Source organism: Callorhinchus milii, unplaced genomic scaffold (assembly GCF_018977255.1).
Source record: "Callorhinchus milii isolate IMCB2004 unplaced genomic scaffold, IMCB_Cmil_1.0 Scaffold8, whole genome shotgun sequence".
In the NCBI taxonomy this organism is placed as follows: domain Eukaryota; kingdom Metazoa; phylum Chordata; class Chondrichthyes; order Chimaeriformes; family Callorhinchidae; genus Callorhinchus; species Callorhinchus milii.
The window spans coordinates 9,829,204-9,841,808 of NW_024704749.1; the positions used below are offsets into that span (position 1 = coordinate 9,829,204).

The 12,605-nt window shown below is 41.5% G+C and overlaps 1 protein-coding gene across 1 annotated transcript; it reads right to left on the reverse strand.

Moving 5' to 3' along the window:
• Window positions 1-2,943: 2,943 nt before the first annotated feature.
• p2rx2 (purinergic receptor P2X, ligand-gated ion channel, 2) lies at window positions 2,944-12,605 on the reverse strand. The gene is made up of 10 exons (XM_007901943.2): window positions 12,466-12,605; window positions 8,600-8,747; window positions 7,047-7,122; window positions 6,283-6,376; window positions 5,672-5,752; window positions 5,074-5,215; window positions 4,254-4,390; window positions 3,772-3,862; window positions 3,446-3,511; window positions 2,944-3,060 (listed from the first exon to the last, which is right to left on the reverse strand). Exons 1-10 carry the CDS (start codon window positions 12,603-12,605, stop codon window positions 2,944-2,946), a joined length of 1,092 nt encoding a protein of 363 aa, XP_007900134.1.

The following is a 12,605-nucleotide window of genomic DNA, read 5'->3' on the forward strand; positions in this document are numbered from 1 at the left end:
AGTTAGACCACATCTTCTGTGGGTGTTGGAACTACATCAGTCAGTGTCAGATAAGGTTAGTATGTTACTGTGTTAGTTGTTACTGTGTTATATTGAGCAATAAGGTGAATTTGATAACTGGAGAGGAAAGGACTCCAGGTCCTACAGAGGAGAGAGCATGCAGCACAAGACAATGAATGTAGACTTGCCATAGGAAGTAAGGAATGGAAAGTAATTGAGCTCATTGAATGTGCTCTGCTACATACCAATGCCCTATGTACTACTTCTCCCCCTGATCACAGTCTTAACTCTCGCCACATCCTTTAAATATTTGGACATGTACCTGAAGCTTTGCAGCTGAGGTCAATCTCTTATCAATCTAAATTAATTCTATATTACACACAGCCTAAAGGAATAGAGTTTACACCTTGTTCCTAAATAAACAGAAGGAACTCGCCAGGTAAAATAAACTGGAACTGTTCCCACTTTTGAAGTCAAAATTGAAGAATGTGAATTTATTTGCTTCCCCAAAATGGATCTAACCTTGTATTTTTTCCAGTTGTTTAACTAAGGTTGATTGCACAGTGGAAGAATTTAGATTGCAATTTAAGCTTTTAATTATTTGTCTGTCAAATGCCGACAGAAAGGGTGGGTGTTGGGTGGAGTTGACACTTTTGTGCTGGAGGTTTTGTGGCAGATACTTATTGGAATAACTTGCTCTTCACATTTCTATCCTGGCCACTGAACAAATATGTAAAGCCATTTGCTCCTTCTGGCTGATATGCCTGGGAAAGTAGCTCATGAGTGCTGCACCGTATGACAGTTCTCTGTTGAGACAAATTTGGTTTTCAAATTCATTCCTTGGTTTTAATGTCACTACTGTGTAGACTGCAACCTGCTTTTCCCTAGTTTGTATTCAATTAAGCAGTTGGTGAAGTAACCAGTAAAGGTGCCCAGGATAACCTGCAAATGAGGCTACAAATGGTACTGACTTCAAGCGGTAGGGGAATAGGGCAGTGGGACTGAATAAACACCTTGCTCTGCGAGCCAGTGGAGACTTGATGCGCTGAATGCTGTATATTTCTATTATTCTAAATAGACTAGCTTAATAAATAGTTTTGTCTGTCCAGAGGTTGGAGAGTCTGGTACTAAGAAACCTAGATATGAGCTGTGTGACATTTGGATAATTTCGCAAATTGGAACTTTGACTTTGTTCCCGTACACCTACTGCTCTGACTCTTACTGCATCTCGCTAGGACAGACAGGAGAATTTGGCATTTAACAAAGTCCAGCTGGTGATGATGGAGTTCCTTCTGGTGAAATCCCATTCTGATTGACCATAATCTCCTTAGCAACCTGTACAATAAAAACATTTCAATTTTACAAATAGATATTGCAGATGTTAAATAACTATCAATTAAGTTTTCCCAGTAGCCTCGTGGTTAAATCTTTCTCTTCAACTGTGCCTTCAGCTCCCCTCTCGACTATCTACCCCCTCCTCGCTCCCTCCCTTCCCTCCCCTCACCCTGACCATTTCCCCCCCCCCAATGCTCGGGTCCCGACCCAACTGTCCAGCGCCTTGGGACGTCCTCCCGACGTGAAAGGCGCTCTATAAATGCAATCTTCTTGTTGTAAAGGCAGATGTCAGGTTAGTGCTAAATCAGATTGATACTGGTTATGCTACGTTGACTGATCTCAACAACTGACCTTGGGCTAAGGAATGAAAAACATTACCCTTATATTAGCCTTTTGACCTCGTTTAAAATTTAAGATTGTGCAGAATCAGGCGAGGACCATGAGAAATTTTGGCCTCCGATCACTGGTTGAGAAATATATGCATTGACTGATGGGGTGACAAAAAGATCAGTCTCAGTTGTGATACCCCCACAGCCAAATAAGCTGCCCACACACGCCGTCTAAGCTCATACATGCCCTTTGGTTAAGGTAACAGAAAGCGCCACCACCAGAACTTTGAGCAGTACAGGAGGAGGGGAGAAAATTAGTAAATTAAAAGTTTTATAACTTTCTTCACAGTCAGAAAATGCAACAAGGAGCAGTGGATAGAACTCCAGGTAAGCACTGGAAATCATAAAGGAATGCTGCACGTTAAGATACAGTGATCGCTTGTGTTCCTACGTGAAGAATGTCTCATCCACTTTGTTTTAACCTGAAAGTATAAAGGGACGGACGACTGCCATTAGCCATGAGGATTTCTGTGTATAATCCTAATAATTGTGTAAGGAAATTTAAACTTGAGAAGACTGATATTGTATTGAATCTCTCCAGATCACTAAATATTCTAAAGGCAGATGCTCTACCGTACTTACCATGTCACCTCTTTTTTGCCCTGGTAGGTTTGAGCCATGTCAATCAGAAGCATCCTGTGCAAAACTTTCTCTCAATTGACATTTTTAAACATACATTTATAGAAAGTATAGAATGGACCTGTCTACCACCTTGGGACATCCTCCTGACGTGAAAGGCGTTAAACAAATTTAATTTGTTGGTGGTGTTGCTGTTTCTCGGCGCCTTGCACTTGACCAGCTAAAAAGGCAAGTTTTTAGGCTGCTAGATAATAATAATAATCCTTACATTTGATAGAGTGCTTTTCACGTCTTCTAGACGTCTCAAAGCGCTTCACAGAATAGACTGTAAAGTGACCATATTTGTGGGCGAAACTCGGCAGCCAATTGCGCACAACAGCGTCCCACAAACGGTCGTGGATTGAAAATGACCAATTTATTATTGTTTTGTTTTTTGGAGGGATTATTATTTATGCAATTTAACTGCGAGACCATTCTCCCACAGATGCAGCCAGGCCATTCCCACCTAGAGGTACACGTTCTATCCTGATCCTACCAATGTGCAGATGTCTACAGCCTAGACCCTGGCTAGAGGTGGGAGGAGTGCTGTAAACACAGGAAAGTAATGGAAGAGAAAGAGGCAGAGTGTCTGTGAAATGCATCAATAAGTCGTTGAACATTTGGATCGTTCATCCTTCACCTCTTCAAACTTCTTATCACTGTAGACCTCATTCTTGTTCATAAACGTCAGCAAGATCCAATCACACAGGAACGATCCCTGGGTTCAATAACAAGAGAAGAACTCGTCAGAGTCAATCAAACATCATTCCTGACAAGTTCCTAACAAAGACTGGGATTTGTATTAGATGTCATTGAATGGCAACCTGGGCACTAAGAGCTGTCAAGGTCTCCTGGTCAGTCAGCATGTACTGGTGCCTCTAACTCTTCAATGTTCTGAGCAGATCCTTGATGCCAATCCCGGTATACGAGCAACTCAAACATTAAGAGCCAGGCACACACAGGGTCAAATCCTCCTATTCTCACTTTACTTTTCCTTCATCAATGCAACATGTATCACTACCAGTTGCAGTGCTGTAAAACACACACATACACACAACATACATTACAGAACACTTAAATACAAAGAATGAGAAAGTACTTACGAGACCAACAGACGTCAAAGCTGCAGCAATGTTAATAATTGTTGGGACAACACTAAATTTCCCAGCCTGGAAACAAAATTGAATCATTCCATTTTATTCCAATTACTGAAATTCACCTAAAGAACAAATGCATCACGCATGTTGACAATATTTATTTTTAGTTTTGATACCTTCAGGAAATATCTTAACAACCACCTGCTCGGGTCCAAATCCCTGACTGTCCAGCGCCTTGGGACATCCTCTGGATGTGAAAGGCGCTGCCTCTAAATGCAATTTTTGTTGTTTAAATATAAAAATACCTCGAAAAATTAACAGAGCAGTTTTACCTGACCATGAATGATGATATCGATTCTGATCCCGTACACCTTGATTAAAGTTCGATATTCGGTGTTGTTCATGATGTAGTACTTTGCATGTCTGCCGCCCAGACACAGAAGTGAAAAGAGAAAGATTATTAACATATATGAATCACTAGCAGGTTTTTGCTCATTTCCACACTCAGGGGTCTTTAGCTGTGCCTGAGAACACTCTGGGGGTGGTGGGGAGGTTGGGGGGGCACCACATACTGGATTGAATTTTGTTATCATCATAGAAGGGGTCTATTCCTGAGCCGCCATCTGCCTTCTATACTTTGAGGTTCTAGCTGGGTTTGGTTGTCTTCTTCAAGAGATTGTGTGGGTTAGGTAGAGTCTATGATAGGACTGTGAAATGGTCTTTTTTCGTTCCGTACATGTTCCATTCCTGCTCTGCAACTAACACACAAATCCATTACTACTTCGTCTCTAGAAAAAAAATGCGACGCACTGACCTGAAATTGTAACCTGAGGAGACGTTGTTGTGTCTGGACACAAAGTCAAGCCTCCTGAAAGAATACTTTGGGTTACATTCTGAAGCTGACTTATCCAGATCACAATTCCAGCTTATTACCACTGCCAGAACTCCTCCCTGTACCGTGCACAAAATGACAGATAAGGCACAGGGTCAGAATCTCATCATTGGAGGAGGAGATAGGACACATAAGAGGGCATATATCTGAGATGTAAATGACAAAGGTCCTTGTTTTCTGGGTAGTTGGTCCCTTTTGCCCACAAAGTATACAGTCAATTCACTTAACGGTATATTCTGTGAAGCAGTTTGAGACGGCTCGAAGATGTGATGAGGCGCTATATCAAACGGAAGGATTATTATTTGCCACCCCTGACAAGTGAACCACATTATTTTCATGGTCCCCCTAAAGTTCAGAGCAATTTTGATAACAGAATGATGTTACTCGTGCAGCATGTCACTGTGAACATGAGACTTCAAAGCATGGAGGTTACAGTGCGAATAACTGTGTTGATAAAATGAAATGGATTAATTTTTATAATAAAAATGCCATGGGTTCTTTAATGCCCACCGAAAAACCAGACAGGGCTTTGGTTTAATGTATCACGTAAAGGATGGCACCTTCAACATTGCAACCCCCCACCCCTCCTCCCCCAGCAATGCCCTGGAATATCAGCCTAAACTATGTGAATTGAACGTACCAATGTGGGGGCTTGAACCCACAACCTTCTGACTCGGAAGCAAACTATAGGTGAGTGTGAGGATCTTGAAATTTTCTGTTCTACAAAATATTAGACTAATACCTTCCTGACCAGGTCATCAAATGTCTCTCCCGCTTTCTCAATGATGAAGTTCAGAGGAAAGATGGGGCAGTAGAGGTTGGTCTCCTCGCTGAAAGTGCAATTCCTCAAATAATCTGGTGCCACATTCTCCTGAAGGTTTCCCCTGGGGAAAAATGGTCAGAAATAATAAAATAAAATCACTCAGCCTAACGTACAGTCAAGAAACGGAGGCAGCATTTTTTAAAAAAAGTTATGCTGAATAATTAAAATAAATCCTTTATCAAAGTTAGTTCACGTATATGTTATTTACATAAAATACAACTCATGGTTAATAATGCAGATGATAGTCACAATGGGATTCACTAATAGCGACTCAGGGTTGTTAAAATGAATACACCTATAAGTCATTGATGCCGAGCACTGATTTGACCCACAGATTATGTTGCATTGAAACACACAGCTACAGCTCACTGCTTAAACAACAGTAGTAGTCTTTGCATTTGATCAAACACCTATCGTGTCGGGAGGACATCTTAAAGTGCTTCACAGGATTTACGGCAAAGAGTAGCGACCAAGTATTTTCTAGGCAAACTCGGCAGCCAATTTGCACACTGCTTACTTTGTAAATCTGAATTTGGGGAAGTAGATGGTGTTTTTGATTAATATGGTGAAATTCTGTGCCTCTCTCAGGACAAAGTCACTGTGGAAGGAAGGAGAGAGAGATACATTCAGAACCTGGATTTCAACACCCTGAATAAAGCCATTGTCAACAAGTAATAATAATAAAGTAATAATATTAATAATAATATTCTATGACTCTATAAGGTAATAAGAAGCCATTCCTAGTAAAAAGGTCAGGTTTATTTCATCAAGTCCCTTATTTAAGTATTATTCTCCTTCCTCTTTATGTCTCTCACTGTTTACCAAACCCCTCCAGGGAATCAATGCACTCAGCTCCTGATAACCCTGCAAGCCAAAGACCTAACAGATAGGATGGTCCTGGATGGACAAGTAGTGGGAAAGCTTGCCAGCCAGCTTCACCAAACCATTTTAGGGCACAGCAATAAAGAACATCAGCCAGCTCAAAGTTGATTTTATCGCAGTTCTTGCACCCAATTCATTCTGTCTCCTGCATCTGAATAAGTTCTGGGTGTGCCTGGCACCTTCAAATGTTGCACTGTCTGAATCCGTGACCATTGACGAACTGAAACTAGGAAGCATTTCAGGCACCTTTCATCCGGTTCTTTTTCCACTGGGCACCAAGCATAGATTTCACACGTCTTGGTGGAGTCCTTGTATGTTACACATTTCCCAGTTTTCACACCTGCGCAGAAAGAACCATCATTGAAACATCACTGATCGCAACCCAAACATCTAATTCTGCAAGGTTTGATCAAACTTTCTTCTTAAAAGGATCCCTATACAATGATCCAAGGGACCTCGGCTAGACCTACTGTTAAGACTTGGTGCTAGTTATCGTTTCTCTCCTGTGACAGGAGGTTACCTCACTTTGTGGTAGGCAAAGAGACAAATCTAAAATCAACCTGGCAGCAACAGATGGTAATAGCGCAAAGGTGCAGGAATGACTCAGAACTGAGTAACACAGGCACCGGTCATGCCGGTACTCCCCTCCCTTACTTCTTTCAAGGCCCGTCTCAAGACTTTGCTCTTCAACCTCCCTACCCCACCCTCCTTGCCTCCACGCCTCCAGACCCCAACCCCTTCATCCTTGAAGGTCCAGCGCTTAAGGACGTCTTCCCGACGTGAAAGGCGCTATACAAATGTAATTTGTTTGTTGTTATTGTTAACTCCAAAATACATTGTCAGAGTAGGCCTACCTTTCCTTCCCTCTGATTGTAGCTAAACACTGGATTGATGTTTCTCAACTACGTCAATGATGCTTTTTCATATGGTTAATGGGATATTTATTTGGTAGGTTAGATTTTCACCCCACTATCCCACCCCTGCCCCCTCTAGGTGTGCTCATACTGTACCATTTCCCAGCATTTCCATCTCCCCAGCCACACAGTCCGAATCAGTTGTGCAATTCGCTTCTGGAACTTCAATATCCTAAGGAAGGATGGTAAAGAAGGGTGCACAGGAGCTGTTAATTTCAACACCCAAGAGAAAGTCCTGAAATCTCAATAAGAATTGCATTCAAACTCGTGGAATCCATTCAGTCTCGCCCATTACAACTGAGACACTCAGTGATCACCCATATTCAGTGGCCCCCTCCCCAGACTTCAGATGGTAAAGCTACCAAGCCATTGTACTCACTGACCATATGGACCAGGATTGCTCCAGGTTTAGCCATGATCAGTTGCGTTAGAAGGTAATAGGGTAACAGAGGAAACAAATCAGCCAGGATTTCTTATCACTTAGTATTTGAGATAATGTAGACCATGATAAGCTGTTTCATCTTGTATCCAATGGTAGAACCAGAGGACACAGCTTGCGATTCAAGTGGGGGTCAATTCAGAACAAATCTGCGGAAAGACTACATCAGTGAGCATATAGAGCAGTGGTTAGAACACTTGCTTCATGAGCGAGAGACCTAGGTTCTATTCCCAGCAGGACGAAACCTTGGGCAGTTTCCTTACTCCAACACCTGATAATAATCCCTCAAGAAATGATGTGGGCTTGAACCTACAACCTTCTGACACTGAGGCGAGAGCGCTATCAGCTGAGCCAGGCTGACACACACTCGCATCAAAGCTCGAGTTTTTAAAATCTTCAGTTTGTTCATAACTGAGTCTAAAAAACTCCAAGTCTCACCTCAGCACAAGTCCTGAGTGTCTGGAATGGGGTTGTTACTGTTTGTAGAGTGATGCTGAAAATATCTCGACCCTGCAATACAAAACACCACAAAAATCAGATCTTCTTCCATGAGGTTTGTTGAGGAGTGAAGGAGAGTTCTAACTCCCAGTCCAGGATCGCAAGATGATATTTTCCTTCACTTTTATGCTCAGAGGGATTTATATTACATTTTATCAAGTCATAGCTAAGAAATATTGTCTGCGCAGAAAACAACAAGAATTATGCATTATAATTTTCCATAAAGCTTTCAGCCTGTTTTTAAGAAGTTCTTCACCCATGTTTGTGTAAGGAAATTTTACTTTTATTATCTAATTAATGATAAAATAGTGGGGGTACAATTCGGATGTTGAACAATTATTTCGTTTATAATAGTTCTACAGTCAGTGATTATACAAAGAGCAAAGACCCACTACTACAAGATGTAATAATGGGAGCAACCAGCTTGTCAAGAAATAAGTATTGATCAGTTACCTATCCCTGGGGAGAAGCAGGCAGGCCACAGTGCATTTCTACAGTTAACATTACATTATCTCAACTTCAAAACGATCAAGTGGGATTTTTTGTTCACAATTTTGATCAAACAAATGATCAAGACTGGACCCACGAAGGTTTGAACCCAGAAGTTTCCAGTCCCATGTCCAGCCTGTAATTAAGAGTCTTCAGAAGAGATGGATTCAATGACCAGGTGCAAGCAAGCCCCTCCGAACGCTTTTATAGAGAGCGCTCTCACCTCTGGAGGATTGACAAACTCCACCACGTCCCATATTCTTTTCTCAAACGAGGTGTTTGAGAATGAGATTCCTTTCATTTTGGTCATGACGTAACTCTCTGGAGCGTTCTCGGTTTCTTGATACGCCTTTTGAAACAAGAATACATACCTGCGCCAAACAAGCAACACAACATAGGCTGAATTCACTCAGTGCATCACTGGCTATCCCAGGACTCCTATGTAGAGCCAGTAATATATATAATAATAATATACTGTAAAGTGAATTGACTGTATATTTTGTGAGTGAAACATACAGACACAATGGGTCGAATGGCCTTCTTCTGTACTATAAGTTTCTATGGCTTCTATGGAATTAGATGAAATGTATGAAAAAACAATGATTAAAGGATTTGGGGAGTGGACAAGGTTTAGCAAGTGGTTTGATTTAGATGAATCATGTGGAGAAACACAGAGTCGAATGACCCGCTGCTGTGTTGCACAAATCTGTGACTTTATGAACTGTGGCGCGCCCATCACAGCTGATTAAGAGGATTGATACAGAGAAGCGCTGTGGGATGTAGCCCTGCGTGAGTGGCACTATATAAATGCAAGTTGTTGTCGTTCATCCCCTCCCCACACAAGGGCTGCTTGCTTGCTTGGGAAGCTACTATTTAAATAACATTTCGCCCACGCATCGTCACTTCAATCAGAACGTCTGGAGAGAAGCGATGTTACCAACTGACCCAAAGATATAGTTAATTAAATGAATCAATTGAATGGCAACACACAGTGACAATATTCTGTTCACAAGGACATGGCAACCAGAGGCAGACAAGAAAACATAACAGGAAAAGTGGCATAAATCTGGCACTATTCAGAGCTCAGGTATTCTCCCTACCAGTCTATCAAACATGAAGCAACTTTATGGTGTAGTTATGGATTATGCTGCTCTCACTAGGCAAGCAAACTAGTCTTTCACATCTGAGATATGGGTCCAAATCTATAATAATAATCTTTGCATTTGGTGTAGTGCCTTAACTAAAAAAGGAAATTGCAAAATAAAAGGCTTGCATTTGAACTCCCCTTGTGACCAACCCAAACAGCACGCAAATCCATGCATTATTCCCATGATTCTTAAAATAGGTCCAGTAAAATGTCTCCAAATAATCTTGTATTTTACATCACATCTGAAATCACACACCTTCACCCTTTCCGGCCTCACCCGGCTCAAATTCCCATTCAGGCACTTGAAACGTTTTCAGATGTCCTCCCAAATTGAAAGGTGCCATATAAATGTGAATTGTTGTTATTGTTTCCATTGTGAACCCTCTGGTGAAGGGTCCCCATGTCTCGAACAAGGTTAACAATAACAGGGAAAGAGGATTTCAGCAGAGAGGAAATTAGTTGAAAGATTTGGTTTTGTTTGATAGAAATCTGGAAAATTATATGAATACAGTAATAATCCTTGCACTTGACATAGCATCTTATCATATCGTCGAGACATCTCAAAACGCTTCACAGGATATACTGTAAAGTGAATATTTGTATATCATGTAATTTTTGTGGATGAAACAAAGCAGAAAATTGTGATTAATTAGTGCAGTGACTGTTTTTATAGGCAAGTGTGGTATACATTTGTGCACAGCAAGAAGCCTACAAATAGCCGTGTAGAGAATGACTAAGTTATGTGATGGATTTGTTGGCCAGGACAGCGGGAGAAACTCACTTCTCTTTTCCAAAAGCATTAGGGAACTTTTAATATCCACCTGAAGATCAGCAAAGGACCTCAGTTTAACTTCTGATCTGAAAGTAAGCACTCTGCCTAGTACAACCCTGGAGTGTCAATCTAGACGATGCGCTCAAACGAGGCTGATCAAACACCCACAACCTACTGACCCTTTGAAAATTCTTGTTAAAGAAGGTTTCGTATTGTGTATGAGATGAAACTCCCAAATGAGTAAAACTGATATGAATCAGAATGAATACAAGCACCAACACAAAGTTGAGATGAGATGTGTTTTGGAAAGAAAAATTGAAAAATGGGATTGAATGAGGAAGGGTAGAGAAGCCGGGATGGAGGGATGGAGAAGATACCATGGATTTTTCACAGGTTCAGGGCATGAGAGGGTGCGTATAAGGAAACTGGATAAGGTGCATTTAAGTTTGGACATCTCGGAGGCCACAATACATTGAGAGTTTTTGCACAATGTCAGTCTGGTGAAAGGGCAAACAAAGAGCCACCACCGGTGGGTGTAATGTGAGAGGCAGTTGACTCAACCTATTCCGAGTCTGATGGAAATCTTAACGATATCATGGGATTTCCGGAAAAAAATTTGCATTCAAGCACAAGAAATAAACAAAGCTGAAATATACCCTGCCCCAACATAAACAGTGTTATATCAAATACCCGAGGAAATGATACGCTACGGCTGTGACTCTGATGGTTCAGTGGTGAACCCATTGTCCGGTGTGACACTGAGCCGTGCAGACAGGAAGGATCCAGGTTCATCGCATGGTCTGTTGCTGAGTTAGCTGATCTTAGACAGGGTGGTAGTGAGAGCTATAATTGGCTTCAGTGCCTGCTGGGTTAATGAGGAGGCAAATCAGGCAGTGTTCCTGCCCCAGATCTCTGCTCACAGACCTCCTGCTACAAACTGCGCTGTGGTCATTGGGTGAGGGCAGGATTCACTATGATTCTCTGCAGTTGAACGCACTACAGTAGTCACCTTTGAGGCTCAGACTTGAATAACGACCAGTTGGTTGAGATAGCAACAACAATAACTTGCATCTATATAGCGCCCTTCACGCAGGGTAGTGTCCCAGAGCGCTTTGGAGACACATAGATTAGACTGTTCAACACGGAAACAGACCATTTAGCCCAACCAGCCCATGCTGGTGTTTATACTCCACGTGAGCCTTCACCCATTCCTTACTCCCTCTCACACCTTTCTATAATCCCTCTCTCTCACGCATGTATTTAGCTTCCTCTTAAAGGCATCTACACACTCTGCTTCAACCACCACTTTCTGCAGCGAATTCTACATTCTGACCATCCTGTGTGTGAAGTAGTTCCTCCTAAATTCTCTTTTAGATAATAATAATAATATTAATAATCCTTACATTTGATCATTTGATGTAGCACCTTAACACATCGTCGAGACCTCTCAAAGCACTTCACAGAATATATTGTAATAATATAATAATCCTTGCATTTGATATAATATATATAATATATTAACAGAATATGCTGTAAAGTGAATTTACTGTATATTTGTGGGCGAAACGCAGCAGACAATTGCACACAGCAGTGTCCCACAAACTGTCATGGATTGAAAATGACCAATTTATTATTGTTTTTGTTTTTTGGAGGGATTATCATTAGGCGTATGGAGTAAGGAAACCTGCCTGGAATTGAACCCAGATGTCTCGCTTGCGAGGTGAGTGATTGCATATTTTGTGGGCGAAACGCGGCAGCCAATTGTGTGATAAGGCGCTATATCAAATGCAAGGATTATTAAATTATTTGCATCTCCATACTGTACACCAATATTCACACAGGGTCGGGGGTATTAAACTGCAGCAATACACAAGGATGAAAAAAAAACGTGTTTAAAAACTTTATAAGGGAATCTTTCACTGTTAATCTGTCCAGCAGAAGGGGCAAAATCGGGGTGACAGCAGAGAGAGAGAGAGAGAGAGAGAGGATTCGGAAACAAGTGGAACCACTTTAAACCAGTTCAGAGGCTTAAGTGACATTAGCAAAAAAGGTTAAGTGACATTAGCAAAGAATGATATATCACGACTCCCAACAAAATGATCACTTAAAATCCAACGGCAGTAAAACCCTGAGCAGAGTCTGTGCACTGTGCAGAGAATATTATACTCACACTACGAAGTAGATGATGATCAGGACTTGGATGATCCTGTAGATAATTCCCAGATTCCGATTTTTGACCACCACAACTTTGGGAGTTTCGTAATCCCAAAATTCAGCCCAGCACAGCGCACAGGTCTCCCTGAAGCCCAT